Raw genomic sequence first — 19406 nt, 5'->3', positions numbered from 1 at the left:
TTGCGTGGTCCAGGGGCAGGAAGCAGGTCGTGAAGAGTGCGGTGCACAGTGGTTGAGGAAGAGGCCCAGGTGGCCACCTGGGCAGGACCCGTCACTCACTGGAGCGTCCCGTGCGGTGCCCTCCGTCCCGGGCCCATGACCCGTCAGTGCGTCCGCTCACCTCACCTAGCTTGCTATTTTTCAGTTAAGAATCACTGACACCACTTAATGAGGGGTTGATAGGTCGCTGCCCCCATAATGAATAAGCAGGGACAGGACAGAACAGTGACCCCAACATGGCAAGTTCATCGCAGGAGCCAAAACCCAAACAGCCTAGCCCCACACGTCTTGAGGGAAGCAGGAGGCTCCCCCTCTCGGGGGCTCCCGATGCCCACCCCCTGCCCTGCACCCTGGCTGCACCTGCTGTTCTCCATGGCTCCTCTGTCCTCGCTCCGTCGCTGTATTTCCTCCTTGCCCTTCTCCCTTTTGAGTAAGTCTAGAACAGCCTTTTCCCGTCGTTTATACCTTGGTCAGCACAAGGTGTTAGGTGCATTTCCATGTGAAGTTCTTAGTCCAGTACTTGGAACCCAGTTTTGTACATGGTAGGCAGTGTCCCCCAGGAAAGGGTAGTTACCGTCCACACTCATCAGCGCAGCGATCTGCGCCAGGGCTCAGGCCAGCCCCGCTCAGTGGCCTCTTGCCAACACTCCACCACCTGGGCCTGTTGTCCGGCTGGGTAGCAGTGAGGCTTTGGAGTCCGAAGCATCTCTGAGCTTCGGGCCTCCTCTGCACGGAGGATGAGGCACCCGTGTGGAAGGGTGGCCCTGAAGGCGGAACGGGAGAAGCAGGACGGACGGAGCAGGCCCGGGCAGAGAAGGGCTCCATCAGCGGCACTCAGGGCCTGGGAGACCTTGATGAAAGGGCTCGCCCTGTCCCCCTGACCATCTTTGAAGGGAAGGTGAAGAGGGAGAGAGCGCGCCTCGGAGGTCAGGCACGCGTTAGATTCCTTAGCTCTACAAAAGCGCCTTCTTCCCGCTGCTCGGGGTTCAGGTGGGGGTGGGAGGGCGGCAGTGTGTGTCATGGGAACTTCAGTCCTATCATGCACTGGCTGTGTGACCTTGGACACATGTCCTAATCTCTCTGAGTCTCAGTTTCCTCTCTGTCCAATGGACAAACCTACTAGCAGATGAAAATAAACATCCATCGAACCGTCATCTACCGTGGCCGCTCTTTAAGAATTCCCTGCCACATCTACTTCCTTTTCACTGCCAAGGGCGAGAAATAAATGAAGGAAGTCAGTGGGTCCAGCCTTGAAGCCACTTTTTATGCAAGTAGCCTTCTAAGGGCCAAGCACCCCACTGGGGACCTTGTGACTTGCAGACTCTTCTTCATGTAAGAAGCTGCAGTTCTGGTAAGAGAAGTAATAGTGACAATATGGTCACCTATTGCTGGGCAACAAAGTGCCCCATGAACTCAGTGGCATGAGGTGACCATTTCTTGATTCACAGGTTGTGTGGCCAGACACTTGGACAGGGCAGCGCGGCAAGGGCTTGTCTCCGCTCCAGCACATCTGGCTTCAGCTGGAAGACCAGAGGCTGAACTGCAGTCATCCGAGGGCCCCTCCACTCGACGCCCATGGCTGATGTTGGCTGTGGGTGGAGCTTGGTCCCTCCCCATGGCCCTCTCTGTGTGGCTTTTCGGCCTGGTTTAATGTGAACTTCAGATATGGTGGCTGGATTTCGAGGGCAAGGGTCCCAAGACTGAGTGAACCAGGCAGGCACTGTGCCCTTGTGACTCAGCTCTAGAATCCCATAGCTCTGCCTTTACCGTGCACTCGCTATTGATCGGAATGTCACAGGCCCCTCCCCCATTTGAGAGGTGCGACATAGACCCCCGGCTCTCAGTGGGGCAAGTGCAGATGCTGGTACTCGTGCCGTCCCTGTGAGCCGCACCGTGTGCTTCTCCTCGCAGAAGGAAACTCAGGCCGGCCCTTGCCTGGAGACGAGCAGAGTGGCCCAGGAGTGTCAGCGTGGCTTTCTCCAGGCAGGGTGGCAGACTCAAGGGTGACACCAGTGGGTCTGCACAGGGCGAGGTGAGCCGACACAGGCAGGTGCTACGGACGCGTGGCTCTGGGCAGCTGTGACCCCTGGGCTTGCCCCGGTTACCAGTAGTACCGTCACCTTTGAGCCCCCAGTCGACACCTCTGTTCTGAGGCCAAACATGGACTCTTAACCCCTTAGTCCTGGTACAGGGAAGCCAGGGCCCTGGTGAGATGCACCTCTGTCCCAGCTGCCTCCACTGGACTTTAGGGAAGGGACCAATGTCTAGGCTGGGAGTTGTACAAATCCCTATGGGCAGCGGTTCCAGTCTGGAGTACCCACCCTCCGCGCCCGGCCTGCCAGGTCCAAAGAGCTCCAAGGAGGACCTCGGCTCACCCGGAGCTGTCCAGCGCCTTTGATGAGGCCGCTCGTGGGGATGGTCCAGGGTCGTGTTCCAACCTGAAAGGTCAGGGAGGGTTTCGTCACAGGCTGGAACAACCTGCCCTTGGGGTTCACAGGAGCCAGCGCCTAGCCTGCGACCGGGCCCTTCTGGCACCACCTCCCCGCTTCCCAAATTTCAGATCTGTGCGTCCTGAGGTCAGAATTCTGCCATGAGTTACTGAGCATTTTCCTTTGACTTGCTTCACATGGTGAACTTAAAAGGAGGATGTTTAAAACAAATCATAGGCTTTAATAAAAAATCCCAAATCACTTGCTCTGTCAAAGATTATAAGAATAAATAAAATAAGAATGACACAGGTTGTCCAGTTCCAGCACATGCCAAAGCGTCTGACCATAAAACTCTCTCTGGGTTATGAGGGAAGATTTGCAGAGGAGCTTACACCCAGCTGAGACCCTCTCCACAGAGTGCCGGAGAGTTAAGGAAAACCAGTTAAGGAGACCCAGTTCATTTCTGTGATTTGATGTTATTATATAATGTTGTTGTGGTCTGGATAGAATGTGTCCCCCACCAAGCTCATGTTTTGGAAACACGGAATCCACCCTAGCAGCGTTCAGAGGTGAAATAATTAGATTATGAGAACGCTAACCTCATCCATGGGTTAATGATTTGAGTGGGTTCCTGGGTGGTAACTGTAGGTGGGGGGTGTGTGGCTGGAGGAAGCAGGTCCCTGCGGGGGGGTGGTATGCCTTTGGGGTTTGTTTTTTGTCCCTGGCACCTGCGCACCTCTTTCTCTCTCTGCACACCAGCTTTCCTCCTCCTCGCCCTTCTGCCGTGATGTTCTGATGGCCTCAGGCCCAGAGCAGTGGAGTTGGCTAACCATGGATTGAGACCTCAGAAACCATGAACCCAAATAAACTTCCTCTTTTAAGTTGTTCATGTTGGTATTTTTGTCACAGTGATAAGAAGCTGACCAACACAGTCGTACTGAACAACATAAACTCACTCGCGCGTCCTCACCAGGCTGCCTCCCACCCCCTGAGAAACACTTCACCTCACTTGATGGACTAGCAGGGCCTCTCGCTCATCTTGCAGGCCTTCAGCAGGGCCCGTGGCTCTACCAGAAACACACCCAGGAGCGCATCACTTCGCCACTGCTGCCCTGTGCCCAGCCAACATCGCCTCAGCCAGAGGGACTTCCCAATCCCAACATGATGGCCACAATGAAAAAGACAAGTCATCACAAGTTCTGGCGAGGACGTGGAGAAACTGGAACCCTGGCACGCTATTGGTGGAAGAGTCTGGCAGGTCCTCACAAAGTACAAGTCCACAGAGGCTCCAGTCCCTCAGGCAGAACGACATAACTTCACACTTTAAATCATTTCTACATTGCATATGAGCCTAATATAATGTAAATTCTATGTCAATAGTCATTACACTATATTGTTTAGGTAATAATAACAAGAAAAAATCTACAGGCTCAGTAAAGAGGCAGCAATTTTTCAGGTCTTTTCTCCCTGTGGTTGGTTGAGTGAGCAGATGGGGAGCCCGTGGAAACGGGCCGACCGTACGGAGTCACTGCTGTGCGGTGGTCAAGCACGTGGACTCTGGGCTGCACTGTGGAGATCTGACTCTCCACTTGATAGCTCTGTGTACTTGGATCAGATCTTTGAGCTCTCTGTATTTCAGTTTCCTCCTCTGCAGAATGGGATCTGTGAGGACCTATTTCTAGGGTCCTTTACGAGTTCAGTGGGCTAAATTGCATGGTGTTCTTCAGACAGTGCCTGGCACAGAATAAGTGCTCCGGTGCTGCTGTTGTGATTCATGACTAACAAGAGGGAAAGCCGACATTCCCGGGGCATTCCACGTGGATGGCAAACTTGATTAAATTCCCTTCAACAATACAAACAGATGACAAATTTTTGTAAAGCTGATTCTTTGGAACAGTTCAAGCATTGTTACTGGTGATAAAACTTGTGACTACCAAGGATTTTGATACTGTTGGGGTGTCCTGGGGCCCATCCCCATAGATACCAAGGAATGGCTATATGCATTTATTAGATATGGGAGTTATGACTTTAATTCTGAGCATTCAACAAAGCGAAGCAGCAGGGTCCCCAGCCCTCACGCTGTTAGCATTGTCAGCGGTTTGTGTGTCTCACCTGGAGGCTGACTCCCAGTCTCCAGCCTCAGGTATCAAGAGAGCAGTTGCCAAAGTTCTGAACTTGTAGCATTTACTCTATTCCGTGTTCATACTTTTTAGAACATTCCGAGGTTCTAATTTTTACCCCTTCCTGGATGCAATGCTACATAGATATCCTCCTGGGCATGTGGTCCTCTTATCCAGACTCCAAAGTAAAGGGGCACTCACTCAAACACGCAGTCTGCAGGCTGAGTCTCGGCCTGCTTGTCATTCCTGGTGGCTCAAGTTTGAGCAGCATGCTCAGCTCCTTCTTACATAGGTTGCCTTGGTTACATCAGAAGCTCTAAGTCTCTATATTCTATGTGGATTTAACATTGAAACACTTGAGTTTTTCCTGAATGAAATGTTCTTTCAGGTTCTTCTTGGCAGGAGCCAACCTGATGGTCCTGGTACTTTGATACGCTTAGTGTCTGATGGCCTTATTAGAAACAAGCTTTTGTCATCGCTCTTCTGTGACAGAGTTCCACTTCAGGTTCTGATACAGGAAGTTAAAAGATAATGTTTCTCCTACTCTAAACTTTTGCCCCCCCCACCTCCCCCAAAAAAGGTTTTATAAGCTATAAAACCATAGTTTTAAAAAACAAATAGAGAATTGTGAACAAAGAAACCTGAAGGAACTAAATTTTAAGAGGAAAGGCCAAGATCCTCACAGGAGGGAAGAGTCTGAGCAGCTGCTCATGCTGTTGATGTGGCCCAGTGTCCAGGGCTACTTGGGAGAGGCCCTGTAGATGAGCATGGAAAGGCATTTGCAGAACGGTCTTAATCACAGCCACCAGGTCCAGGGATGCCACACCTACGGGACAGGTCCGGGGGGCCTCCCTTGTATGCAAGGTGCCAAAAGTGGGGTGGGAAGCAGGACAGGAGAGCCGACATGATACATACAAAGTATTGGGAGTGAGAGAGAAGAATCCAGTGCCGCCCTCCCCTCCTGGGCACTCTGTGTTTTAGCCACCACACACCGAGGGAGGGTGGTGTCACTAAGAGAAAGACATATGAGGCATGCCAGGCCTTCACAGTATGTGGGTCACAACACTCCAAAGGCCAGATGAATGACAGCCGGGCTAGAAAAATCTTCCTAGGTGAAGGAAATGGGGGACAGGATTTGTAAGAAGAGATAACTTCCTAATCACCCAAACAAAACAAACTAAAAACATAGCCAGTTTGCCTTAGTGGAATGGAAAGAACCCACCATTCCAAAACCAGGCAACTCTATTGCTGAGCCAAGACAGTCTAGAAATCTCTCCAGTACTCAGATCTCAAGTCTACCAAGTTCTACTGAAGGAGGCATTCTGCTTCCTCCCTCACTTAGAGCTGAACTAAAATGACACCAAAAGCTGAAACCAGCTCAAGGACAGATCAGATGAAGTCCATGCTGTCTTTTCCCAGAAAAGGGGAGTATCCCTTTCTGGAGGTAAATATTATCTACTTCATTCTCTATCGTTCCTTTCCATAAAATGTCCCCTATACACCCAAAGATCAACAAACACAGAGAAAGCAATAAAATGTGATAGTCAGGAGAGAAAAGAATCAATAGAAGTAGACCAAGAATTGTTCAGATTTTTAAATTCTCAAAGACATTAAAAAAAAAACTATTACAGAATAATTATCTAAAGAACAGCATGCATTAATAAGTGGAAAATTTCACCAGAAACATGGAAATTATAAGAAGAATTAATGAAAATGCTCAGACTGAAGCACAGTGAAAAAATATAGAATACCTAACCTGAAATTTTTGAGATAGTATACTAAATCATCTAACATAAGTATAATTGAAGTTCTAGAAGGAGAGGAGAGAGAATGGGCAAAAGAAGTATTTGAAGACATAATCACTGGGCATATTTCAAAACTGATGAAAGACACCAACACACAGATCCAAAAAACTTAGCAAACTCCGAGGAAATAAGTACGAAGGAAAGTACACCCCAGCCCATTACTACCAAAATTCTGCAAAGCCAAAAATACAGAGATCTTACAAACAGCCAGAGTAAAGATCCTAAAGGGGAACTGTGATACAAATGGTAGGTGATTTCTTACCAGAAACAATGTAAACTAAAAAACATCCTGAAAGTGCTGAAAGAAAAATCCCCAAACTGGTCCACCCTCACAGTGGAAGTTACTTCACTTTATATCCAATGAAAACAACTTCAAACACAAATACAGAAATAAAGATACTTTCAGAAAAACAAAGGCAGAGGGAATTCATCTTCACAGATCAGCACTATAAAAAGTGGTCAGAGGAAAGGAACGCCAGCTTCTAAGAGAAACGATCCTGGATCTTCAGGAAGGAATGAAGAGATAGGGTGAACATCCTGGGAAATACAAAAGGCCATTTTAAAAGTACCTTCATTTTAATTTATACATATCTTTAAAAGATTATAGACTGTTAAAAAATATAACAATGGAGGCAGGGGATCACAAGTTCAAGGTCATCCTCAGCAATGTGGCAAGGCCCTAGGCAGCTTATCAAGACCCTGTCTCAAGACTTAAAAAAAAGCTGTGGAGGGGACTGTGGATGTGGCTCAGTAGTTAAGCACCCCTGGGTTCAGTCCCCAGCACCAAAAAACAAAAACGAAACCCAACATATTGTGCAATTTATACAGTGGGGTTCTGGTAAATGTTTAACAAGTAGCTCTCTGAAGGAAAAAAAATGTCCTTATTTACAGCCCTTTATTATTATTGTAATGTAAGTATTCCCATAATGGGTGATTTCAAGTTATCATCAGTTCTACAGCTGGCTTGTAATTTTTTTTTTCAAATTTAGCAATCATCACTCATGGCTAACTTCAGCACACCACTGGGCTTATACAATATATAACTTTAAGAAGATGAGGAGAATCCAAGGAGTGAGAGGGAAGTGGGAAGTGGAACGGTCCGGTTGCCAGGTTCTCATGCTCTTCCTAAAACAAAACATTATCATTGGAAGGTAGACTGTGGTAAAGAGGCATGTTGTAATCTCTAGAATAATCACTAAAATGATAATACAGAAGAAAGGCAAAATAATAACAATATAGGAAATAAATGGAATACCAAAAAGTATATTCAGTTGGTACAAAAGAAGACAAGAGAGAAGAAACGGAAGAACAAATAACACAGAGAATAAATAAAAAACAAATAGCAAAAGAAGGCACTTAAATCCAACCAGAAAAATAATTACATTAAATGTAAACGGACTAAACGCTCCAATTAAAAATTGCAAGCTTGGTGCAGTGGTGCACATCTGTCAAGACAGGAGGAATACAAGTTCAAGGCCAGCCTCAGCAACTTAGAAAGAACCTAAATGGAAAATAAAAATGGCTAGGACTGTAGCTCAGTGATAGAGTGTCCCTGGATACCATCCCCAGTACTAAAAAAATAAATAAATAAATAAAAAGGGTGGGGGCAGCACAGGAATGTCAGATGGGATCTAAAAGCAAAGTCCATCTGTATACTACATACAAGAAACATTATAAATCTAAGAGCATACATAGGTTGACAGTAAAAAAAAAGCTACAAAAGATATGTAAACATTAAGCATAAGAAAGCTAATGCAGCTATATTAATATAGTAGCATCTTGAGTTTTCTAAATTATATTTGACAATTGAAGCAAAAAGTATAACACTGATGTGGTTCTGAATGTATATAAATATTAAAAACAATATTGTAAATAGGACAAGGCAAAGAAATGTAAAGATAAGGTTTCTACGTTTCCCTGAACCTGGCAAATGACACCAGTAGGCTATGCTAACTTATGTATATGTAACACCTCGCCTGGCAGCGAAAAGGACATGCAGACAACAAAAAACAAACAGAAAAAAACAACCACCCACGTGCAGAGGACGCTCCTCCAGAGAAGCTGTAGAGATGGTCAATAAGCACTTGAGAAGATGCTCAGTATCAGTGACATCTGTGTGCATCAGGGAAATGCACACAGTCACGAGATACCACTCACACCCATCAGTATGGCCACTGTAGGGGGGAAACCCTGGAAAAGAGACCCTGGTGAAGATGCAGTGACATTGAACTCGGGTGCACTGTTGGCAGGAATAGAAAGCGGTGCCGCTGCTATGGAAAACAAGATGGCCTTTCCTCCAGAAATGAGCAAAGAATTCTAATGCAATCGGCAATTCCAGTCTGGGAAAGTAGAGACTCAGCTAGATACTTGCACACCCATGTCCCTAGCAGCATTATTTGTAATTGCCAAAAGGTGGAAGCATTGTCTGTCAACCAACGAATGGACCAACGACAAAACATGGTGCATGCATGCAATGGAATTTTATTCAGCCAAAAAAAAAAAAAAAAATTCTGACAAGATACAACATGGGTGAAACTTGAGCACACGTTAAGCGAAATAGACCCATTACAGAAGGACAAATGTGCTATGATGCCGCTTATGTCTGATATCTAGACCAAATTCATAGAGACAAAGTTGGGGGGCGGGTGCCAGAGGCTGGAGGATGGGGGACAGGGAAGTTATGAATGAATGAGAACAAGTTGCAGAGATACAAATCTTCCAGGAAAAAACGGGGTGGGGGGGGGCCTCCCTGATCTAGGACTTGGCAAAGCATTTGACAGCAACAGCATGATCCCCAAAGGGAAGTTTAAATGTGAACACATCAAACTTTAAGGTGTTTGCGGAAGCCTGTTAAGAGATCGACAGAGGACTGAGAGGAGTCTGACAAAGGACTGGTACCTAGAATACGCAAAGAACTCTCAAAAAACTCAACAGCAAAAAGTCAAAGAAACCGAGAAAATTGGCCAAGGACAGAAGAGAGCTCACCGAGGAAGACATCCGGTTGGTAAATTCGCACTTGGAAAGATGCTAAACGTCCGTAACCATTAGGGAGATAGAGATTAAAACCACAGTGGGATACAGCACATCCCTAGCAGACGCCCAATGCGGCGGGATATGAAGAAACGGGATTATTTAGGAACTGCTGAGGGACAGTCTCACCGAACAGCCGCTTTGGGAGACAGTTTTGCCCGTTATAAAACGAAGCATGCAACTACCGGGCGACCCAGCCATTGCTCTCCTTGCGCATTTATCCAAGAGGAAGGAAAAGCCTTCTGGGTTCCAACCTGCAGGTCACTCGCCCAACTTTGGGAGAAAATGGAAAAAAAGACGCGGGGCAATGAGCACCCGCACCGCGCGCCCGCTCCGCCAGGCGCTGCCTGAGCGCCTCGCCCTCGCGGTCTCCCTGGAACGTCCCACGCGCCTGGCACCTGGCAGAGACCTTCTCGTCGCTCCGCTTGCAGGGCGGGTGAACTGAGGCTCCGAGGCCGTGGCCCGGGCCCCCGGGAGCGGTGGCAGAGCCAGGATTTGAACCCGGGTGGTCCTCGCGCCGAGCTTGTGGCCCGTTTCCCCAGCGAGCACCCCGGGCGGGGAGAGGTTAACCAGCCGTCCCGGGACACCGCTGCGAAGCCCGAGGCCAGGCGCCCGCACGCCAGGTCCCTGTCCCCGGCTCCGGGGCCAAACTTTCCCCGACTTGCCGGGCTCTTCCACCGGCCGGCCGCGGGGCGGAGGAGAGGGAGGGCGGGACGCGGGCGGCGCAGTCCCCTCCCCGGACCCTCCCCCGGGCTTTAAGCCGGCGCCCGGGCCCCGCGGGGCAGTCGGGGCCGGCCAGTGCGCCGGGGATCGCGCGGATGGCGGCGCTGGCGGCCCTGGCCAAGAAGGTGTGGAGCGCGCGGCGGCTGCTGGTGCTGCTGCTCACGCCGCTGGCGCTGCTGCCGGTGGTCTTCGCCCTGCCGCCCAAGGTAACGCCTCCGCCTGCGCCCGGCCCGCCCGCGCGGCCCTCTCCTCCCGCCGCGCTCCGTCCCGTCCCGACAGGTTGTCGTGGCGCTGGCGATCCGCTCCCCGCGGCGCCTCGGACCTCTGGGGACGCCCGCTCCCCTTCCCAGTGTATTCCTCGCCCAGTGTGCCCACTCGACCTTCAGGATCTTTCCAGTGCCACGGGGACGCTTTCTCTCCTTGAACTCTAACGGGCTTGGCAGTGCTGGGGTGCACGTTTCCCTCCGCAGTCATGATGAGCGCTTAAGGAGCGCCAAGTTGGGTGGCCCCGGGTAAGGGACTTAAACCCTCTCGAGTTAACGTCTGTAAAAACAGGGGTGTGGTAGTGTCAGCCTGTAGCTTAGTGGTGAATTTAAATGAGGCGATATGCGCAGATCCCTTCCAACTAAGCCTGGTGCACAGTAAGTGCCTAATACAAGCTTGCTGGTCTTTCTCCTGGTGCACAGTAAGTGCCTAATACAAGTTTGCTGGTCTTTCGTTGCGCCAGGTCCGTTGGTGACAGGGACAGCTTGGATTTGATGAGTGCCTTTTTTGTGTCATCTTAAAATCCTTTCAGTGGCCCCCAGAGGTGGAGGATTATTTGCCCCACTTTCCAGAGGTGGAAACTAAGGCCCAGAGAGAAGCGACCTGCTCAGAGTCACACAGCCAGTGACTGCATAGGGATCTGACCCCTGGCTTGTCCCCAGACTTCCAAGGAAAGCAACCTCTAGAAGATCAAAGGCTGCAGCCGAGGTCAGAGCATCAAGAGGAAATCAACAGGCTGGGGGCTGGAAGGAGATGGTACTCTGGGCCCCTACTGGGTCCCATGCCAGTGCCCAACCCATGGGGGGCATTGTGGAAGACAAAGTTCCAACTCCAAGAAGTGGCTTCACCACCCCTCAGTGGGACATCAAGTGAGATGTTAAGTGTCCACAACACTTAAAGCACAGAGAAGGTGTTGTCGCGGTGCATTGCCCAGCACTGAGCCGGGAGACCAGGGGAGCTGCTGGGAGGAAGCGGCCCTCCCTGGGCATAGGAGTAAGGTGGTGGCGCCTGGCGGTGCCCCGGGGACCCAGGGCAGTGCACAAGCAAGTTCCGTAGTGTGGATTGCCTTAGCTCCTGGACTTTCCTGACGTGGAAGAGAGAAAATAAATGATAGAGCAAGAACGAGGTCACCTTGGCCAGAGCCAGCCTGTCCTGGCGACTTTCTGACCTGTGGCTCTTGAGCCCAGCTCCTTTCTTCCTCGGGTCTCACTTTCCTGATCTTCAAAGTGCGGTGATCGCCTCCCTGTCTTCTGGGAGCACTGGCTGAGGCTGCTGGGACCTGCCTGGGAGGGCAGCAGGCTGAGCCTGTACTGCCGTCCCCGAGGCCCCTGGCAGACTGGGGAAGAGGAGACGAAACCCCCACAGGGCTTCTCACCTGTCCCTGCTTTGCCCTCAGGCAAGACGGTGACCCAGCAGGAGGCCCACGTGTCAGGGGGTCCGAGGCTTATACCAACTCTGGGGGTCTCTTGAAGAAAAATAATGCACATTTACAAAGAGAATTCAGCATGGGGCTGGGGGAGCCCTGAAGTTTAAAGCTCATTAGCTTTGCAGGGAACCCCTGCCCCAAGGCTGATGGACACACGAGTGGGTGGCGGGGAAGGTGACAGTGAGCGCAGTACAGCCACCCCGTGCGAGAAGGGACGCTTCTCGAATGCTGAGCTCTTACTCTTCTGGCCCCATGCCAGACAAAGCTCCTCACGCACTGTCCCATGTGATGTCCACAGAAACCAAGGAGGCAGCTGCTTTGTGAGTCCCTGTTTGACATGTGAGGAAATGGAAGCTCAGCAAGGTTGGGTAACTTGCCCAAAGTCACACAGCTGGTCCAAAGCCAGAATGCAGAGTCTGTACTTTCAACCACTCTGTTTCATACACTCTCCTTAGTTAAAATTAAATAGGAACCACTGCTGTTCCCTGCAGTTCCCTGGAGGGGACCCTCTGTCTGACCCTGGATGCCTCTTTAAGTGACTGATAAACCAGAACCTTCTCCCAGGAGGAAGGTCTGTCTGCTTGGCGTGGCGAGGCTTAGCGTCCTTCAGAATGTCTGGTGACATACTGAAGCCCCCTCCCCGCATACATTCGTGGATATTAAGAACTGGCGTTTTCTCACTCTAGCGCACCATGTGAGTAAGCGTGTCCTTAGAGAACATTGCTGTTTTTATCGCAAGCCCAGGTTCCCTATGCACAGGCAGCCACCAGACAGTTCTTGTCGTCTTAACTGGACCCGCCCCGTGATAGCCTCACCAAAGGCTGGTGACCTAACTTAAGAATATTCTGGCTCTGCAAACGTGGGCCGCCGGGCTTCACCCCCACGTCAGGTTGCCACTTGTAAGTCTCTAAGCAGCTGCTTGGACATCTGGACCCACCAGCGCAGGCTGTATTGTACATCTGGGTTCCTACAAAGGCTTTTTTTGTTTTGTTTTGCTTTTATGGTCCTGGGGATTGAACCCAGGGGTGTTCTCTACCACAGATCCGCATCCCCAGCCCTTTTTATATTTTTTTCAAAGACAGGGTCTCTCTAAGTTGCTGAGGCTGGCTTTGAACTCATGATCCTCCTGCCTCAGCCTCCTGAGCTGCTGGGATTACAGGCCTGTGCCACCGCACCTGGCTTCTACAGACATTTGATAAATACCAGATATCAGATCGGGAAGGAAGTTTGAGAGGCCCGCACTTGCTGTTTGCTGGGCGGTATTGAGGAGGGACTGTCCTTCACGGAGGCCTGCTCTCCCAGCTCTGTGACTTCTCAGAGCAGGTGTGGTGCAGAGGGGCTGGTCTGCAGGGAGCTAGGTCAGGCCCAGCACGGGCGAGGGAGGTGTTCTTGCATTATGTCCTCTGGCCTGGACGTGGCCAGCAGGGAGTTAAGGAGTGAGCCGTGGCCCTGGATGCAGCAGCTGGAATTCCCAGCCCCCTGGGGATCCCGGCTCTTACCGTAAAGAGTGCGAGGGGCTCAGGACGTCAGGATGCTGCTGACTCCAAGTGTTTCAAGTATGACCATCTTGGGAGTGGGAGGTTTGGGGGTGGCCCTGGACAACATGGGTCTTGGGGAGTGGGCAAGGAGGGACTTAAAACAGGCTTGCAAATAAGCCCTAGCCCATGAGTTTGCAAAGTCTAGTTCCTTTTCCTGCCTTGTATCCAGAGAGTGAATGAAACCTTGCTGACCATTTGGCCAAGATGAGTCCTTAACAGCAGGTGCTCCCAGGTGACTCTAAGGATGCTCCGAGTAGGAGGAGTCGAGATGTGCTAGGCAGGGCCGCTCCAGGATGTTGTGCAGGTTGTACACTGATCAAGGGGCCTTGCCAAGGCCAGCGAGGCTGACGACCTGTACCACGTGCCACGCTGTGCTTGGTGCTGGCTGGATCCACCTGAGGAAGGGCCTCTTTCAATTTGCACAAAGGTGTCGGTGAGACTCTCAGCAGGCTCGTTCTGGGCTGGTGCTCTTTGCGGAGGCTGGTAGTGTTCCTAGGAGGTCGGGGCTCACTTTCTCACATCTGCCTAATTCTCAGCAGGTGTGACCAGGAAAAGCGTCATTTTGTCCCTAGTTCAGCGGCTTTGAAATCAGAAGTGAGCTCCCATCCCACAGATGAGGAAATGGGGTCTCTGAGGAGTCACAGCGGGGAGAGCGCTGGGGCCTGGGCCTGGGGTGGACGCAGGTTCATCTTGGCTCTGAAATGATGAAAGGGGGCGTCTCCTGAGCTGGAGACTGAGTTTCTGAGCCTCAGTTTCCTCGCCTGTGAAGTGGGCAGATTCTCAGCTGCTCAAAGGGCTGTTATAAGAATTCAGAGACGGTATCGTACAAAGCCGTGCCCGCCGTGCAAGGGGAGATGACGATCACCACACACTCTGCCCCACATCACTGGGTGTTACTGGGCTTCACACTTCAGCTCATTTTCTCTTCACGACCTTAAGAAGTAGCAACGATGATCGCCTCATCGTTTTCACAGGTGAGGAAAGTGAGGCACAGAGAAGTTAAGCCATGTTCCTGAGGTCACACAGCTGCTCAGTTTTCCTTCAGTCAGCCACCCCTCCTCCTCTTCGTCCTGGAGTTTGGAGGACAGGACAGCTGGGGTTCTGAGAGGCCCTCATGCCAGTTTCCCAGAAAAAACTGGAAGTCCTGCCGCGTGGAGCAAGGGACCTCTCTGACCAGATACCACCTGGGGCTCTGAACGCGTATCATCTCATCAAACCGCAGCGAGCTCAGGCAGGACACTGGCCTCGCGGAGCCGAGTCCGGCTGGTCTCCATCTTCCGTGTACCCCCCACGCCACTTTTGCTAGAGCCCCGTACCACTCAAGTACTCAGTGACATTATTGTTTTTTACCTTTTTTTAAAAAACACGAACCCCTCGCTGTCCTCCCTCCTTTAAAATCATGTGAATACACCAAATTAAAAAGGAGATTTTCCGTTGGCATCTTGTTCAAAAGCCAGGATGTGGATGACAAAGGAGCAAACACCCAGTGTCGTGCCGCCCGAGCCCCCTTGTGGGCGAAGGGCAGGAGTGGTGGAGAGCACCGGGCTTCGTCTTGGAGGGGAGGGGAGGGAGGGTGGCGGAGGTGGCCTCCACGTCCCCACCGCTCTTCCCCAGGCACCTGCGGCCTCTGGGGCTGGTCTCTTACACCCCAGTGTTGGACTCGGCTGGGGACGCCGGAGGTCGGGTGCCTGCCCAGCTCCCAGGGTGGCCAGGTCCCACCTGGCCCGTCACCTCGCGTGGAAAGAAGGACCTCGTGGATGTGACCCTGTGGGGGAGACTGTTGTGCACGGTCTGGGAGGACCTGATGCAATCGCCAGGGTCCTCACGGAAGTGGGCAGCAGGAGTCAGCGCCAGGAGGGACCCGCTGACGGCGCAGATGGCTGACCGTCGGCAGGACGGACCCTCTGCTGGAGCTTCTGGGAGCGCCTCCCGGCTGGCGCTGGACAGCCTGGTGAGGCTGATTTCCAGCTTCCGACCCAAGCTGCTGGCTAACCCTTGCCGTTTCGAATCTTGCCTTGGCAGAACGCAACGGGAAGAGGCGCAGGAAGTGAACAGGCAGGGCTCGGGAAGGCGAGCCCCACTCCTGGCCCTGAATTCCTGGCCACTACTTGGTCACAGACGTGCCCCGTCACGTGGGCCCTTGTTCCTGGGATGCAAACTCGTGTTCAGGAGAGAGCCTGCCTCCTGGAAACAGGCCCAGGTTTTGGATGGCTTTGGATGAGTTGGTCTCTGGCCCCGGCCCTGGCGAGCTGTGTGATTCGGGAAGAATGTCTGTACCTCTCTGAATCCATTTCCCCATCTGAAAAAATGGACATATCCACAGTCTTTCCTCCAGGATGTTGTGATGCATAAATAAAGAAGTACGTATTTGAAACACACCTATCTCAGAGACACACGGGTCGCTTCTTGGGCCATACGACGTGACACATTTTTTTCTGCTGGGAGGAGGTGTTGAAACTGGTTTGGGGGACAAGGGATACTGGAGCGTTCCGAGGGAAGAGCTGCGTCCAGTGGTCAGTTCCGAGCCTCGTTTCCTCCTTGGGGACTGGGCCGAGCCGGGGTCCAGCTGTGGTGTGGGGACAAGGCCGGTTTGTGCTGGAGGCGCTTGGTGACGTCCTGGCACCTGACATCAGCACTCGCCTGCGGTGGACGGCACCTGCCACGGTTGCCTTAGAACGTGGGGGTCATCCGAGTTTAACCACCATGAAGAGGAAGCCCAGGCTGGAAGGAGGCGCCTTCCTGGAGCATGGCCCAGGGCACAGGTGGGGCCTCCTGTCCCCGCCCAGGGAACACCCCCCACGGCACCTGGTCACTGTGCCCGAGTCTGGTGACGGTTCACTTAGTCTCCAGTGTGGAACTTCTTGACCAGGCGGGAGGGCTTGAGATCTAGTTCTCTCATTTCTTTCGAGCTGGGGACAGAATCCAGGGCCTGGACGCGCTGGGCACGTGGGTACTGCTGAGCCACACCCAGCCCTTGGATGTTTTTCTGAGATAGGGCCTTGCTAGGTTGACCCAGCTGGCTTTGAAATTCTGATTTTCCTGCCTTGGCCTCTGGGGTTGCTGGGATCACAGGCAGGCACCCCACGCCTGGCCTGGGTTCCCTCGTTTCTCTGCAGCTGGTTGGGTGCTCATCAAGGGCCGAGAAGTGAGTATTTACTGATCGCTTATGAGGAGCCCGATCCCATCTCCCATCACTCCCCCACTCCTGCCAGTGTGACCTTCCTACAGTTCCTTAAACATCCCGAGCTTGCTGTCACCCCAGGGCCTTTGCACTTGCCTTTTCCTTGTCTGAACCGCGTCCCCCGATGTCTGGAAGTCTTGCTCCCTCACTTGGTTCATCTCAGCTGAAAACTCACCCCCTCAATGGCCTTCCCTGCCCTCTCTGTAGACCCATCAAAAAGGGGAAATGGCAAAGGCTTTCCATTCTCTGCCCTGTTTTTCTCCGGGCCTTTTTCAGCGCCTGGCCGTGCATCCGTCAGCTGTTCATGTCTCCCTGGGGTGCCAGCTCGGCGAGGGCAGGGATTCTTTTGTCTTTTGTCAGCATCATCACAGTGCCAGGCACACAGCTGGTGCTCAATAAATGTGTGTTACATAGTGAGGGGAGCTGGGTGGTGGACGGCGTTCTCGGCACGCATTTCCTTCCCCAGGAAGAAGCTGCCGTGCTCGTCCGCATTCGCTTTGTTTTGATTTTTGTTTGTGTTGTTGTCGTTGTTGGTCCTGGGATTGACCCCAGGGCTGCTTGACCCCTGAGCCACATCCCCAGCCCTGGGTTTTATTTCTGGGGATTGACCCCAGGGGCACTTAACCGCAGGGCACATTCCTGGCCCTTTTTATATTTTATTTAGAGACAAGGTCTCATCAAATTATTTAAGGCCTCACTATGTTGCTGAGACTGGCCTTGAACTTGGGATCCTCCTGCCTCAGCCTCCTGAGTCACTGAGATTACAGGTGTGCACCACCATGCCGGGCTTGTTTTGCTTTGTTTTGTTTCTGCATTTGCCCTGTGAGGAATCCAAGGGCAGAGGGCAGAGGGTAGAGGGCAGAGGGCAGCTGTGGGCTGGTCTCCCAGCTGACTCCACAGTCCCTTGCCTCCTGCACAGAGATGCTGAACCCGCGCACTCTGAGAACAACCGGAAGCTAACTCACGAGCTGGGAGAGGGGCCGAGCCAGGGACAGGGACAGCTGTGGGCTCACGATGGTGCTCTGGGTCTGCTGGCAACCACAGCGCCTCCCCACCTCCGACTGGCTGCGCTTGGGGATTGGATAAAGAGCTTCTGGAACTGCGGGGGCAAAAGGAGGGAGGAAGGCGTCCCCCAGCGCAGAGGCGCACTTCTAGGACGCTGACCCGGAGGGCAGAGGCTGGCCAAGGCTACCACCGTTCAGTGCCTACTAAGCGCACAGAGCGCTGGTTCCTTGTGTGCGATGTAGCTGATCCTTACTGCATTCGACGAGGTAGCCCCTGGGAGCAATCCAGGGTCAGGGCAGCGGAAGGGACTCCAGGTCCCCGCCGGTGGTGAGCTTTAGAATGGAAGGCAGGCTGGTGGCCCCCAGGGCCCCACACACTCTGGCGGCTGCCCACCAAGCCCACCTGGTCTCTGCCTCGGAGTTACTGGGAGGTGTTCACAGGTAGGGAGCACACGATGTGGCTGTGACCGTCCCGAGGGAGGTGTTGGCCATACTCAGATCCCTGCAGACAGGTGGCAATGCACCCACCAAGCAGGGTGGCCGAGAGCCCAGTGTGGTGTCCGTGGCAGGGAGCAGAGGCTGGAGGCTGGGCAAGCAGGCTCAGGGCGGGCCCTGTGAGCACTGTCCACAGGGCTGTCCACAGGGCTTCCATGACTGACTGCTACCTGGTCCTGGGGTGACGAGGGCAGGTGGAAAAAGTCCTGGAATGCAGGACTTGGGGCCCTGGCTTGTGGGTTTGCCTTTGACAGCAACGGCAGTGGGTTATAGTCCCTGGGAACCGGCCAGCCCTGGGGGGCGTGGGGCCTCCAGGGTGTCCGAGCATCAGATACAGAACTAGAAACACGATTAGCTCAGTCTCCTACGCTCTTTTCTTACTATGCTTCCGCCTTTTGGTTCTTCAGATGGGCCAAGACCTCTGCTGCCTCAGGGCCTTTGCATGTGCTCTTCCCTGGAATATCCTTGCCTTCTACCTTCTGTGGCTGGTGCCCTCTGCTCATTTGGGTCTCAGCTCCTCCCAGCCTCCTTCACCAGCACACTTGCCCTCCTCCCTTCACAAAGCTCTCGCTAAAGCATCTTCCTGTTTTATTGCCTTCAGGGCATTTATTCCCAGTCTGAAATAAGCAATTCTCTGTTCACTTTTCTGCCTCTCCCTCCCATGAGGCTGTGGGCAGCCTAAGGGCAGGGCCCACCACAGCATCCCCAGGACCTAGAGCAGTGTCTAAATGCAGTAGGTGCTCAGTGAACACGCGTTGCCTGGAAGAATCTGAATTTGAACCCAGGTTCTGGTTTCAGAATGCACGTGCTCGCCAAAACCCAGACGGCAGCCCCAGTAGTGGATCATTGGGGCTGAAGTCCGTGTTCTCAGCTTCTTTTCTCTTCAGCTGGGAGAGGGGGCCTGGAGGGACCTTCTTGGCCCTCTCCCAGTGGGGCCAGTGGTCCCAGAGCTGCCAGCTGGGCCCCCTCTGAGTTCTCCCTGCAGCTTTGGCCGGTGGCCCCTCCGGAGCGGGCACACCGAGCCTGTGCTGCGAAGGCCCGGCCAGCTCTCCGCTCTCCTGCTCCTGCAGGTGTGTAAACAGGCCCTCGTGGTTCCTGCGAAGCGGCGGGGTGCAAGATCGTGTTTCCTGACCCGCCTCCACGGGACAGTGCCCTCTGGACTGAGGAGCAGGGCGTTCGACGCCCCCAGGCCTGAAGACACAAAGTCAGCACCAGCTCAGGCGGGCCCGGCCCGGCTGACTGAGTCCAGGCACGCGCTCTCGCGGGCGGAGACAAGTCAGGGTCTTGGAGCCGCGGGGCCAGGCTGCCCCTGAGCCTCGGTGTCCCCTCTGCTGTGAAGTGTGCATAATGAA

At 52.8% G+C, this 19406-nt stretch overlaps 1 protein-coding gene across 3 annotated transcripts in view; it reads left to right on the top strand.

The window, feature by feature from the left end:
• The first annotated feature begins 10207 nt into the window (after positions 1–10207).
• Positions 10208–19406, top strand: part of SLC13A3 (solute carrier family 13 member 3) — a 66244-nt gene continuing 57045 nt past the window's right edge. For all 3 annotated transcript variants that reach the window (XM_079127950.1, XM_079127949.1, XM_079127948.1), the window contains exon 1: positions 10208–10352. In XM_079127950.1, coding sequence (XP_078984076.1) covers positions 10242–10352 — 111 coding nt within the window. In that variant the 5' untranslated portion in view covers positions 10208–10241. The remainder of the gene's footprint in view (positions 10353–19406) is intronic.

The sequence above is a fragment of the Sciurus vulgaris genome, assembly GCF_902686455.1.
Source record: "Sciurus vulgaris genome assembly, chromosome: 2".
Classification (NCBI taxonomy): Eukaryota; Metazoa; Chordata; class Mammalia; order Rodentia; family Sciuridae; genus Sciurus; species Sciurus vulgaris.
This window is presented reverse-complemented; position numbering and strand designations above follow the sequence as displayed.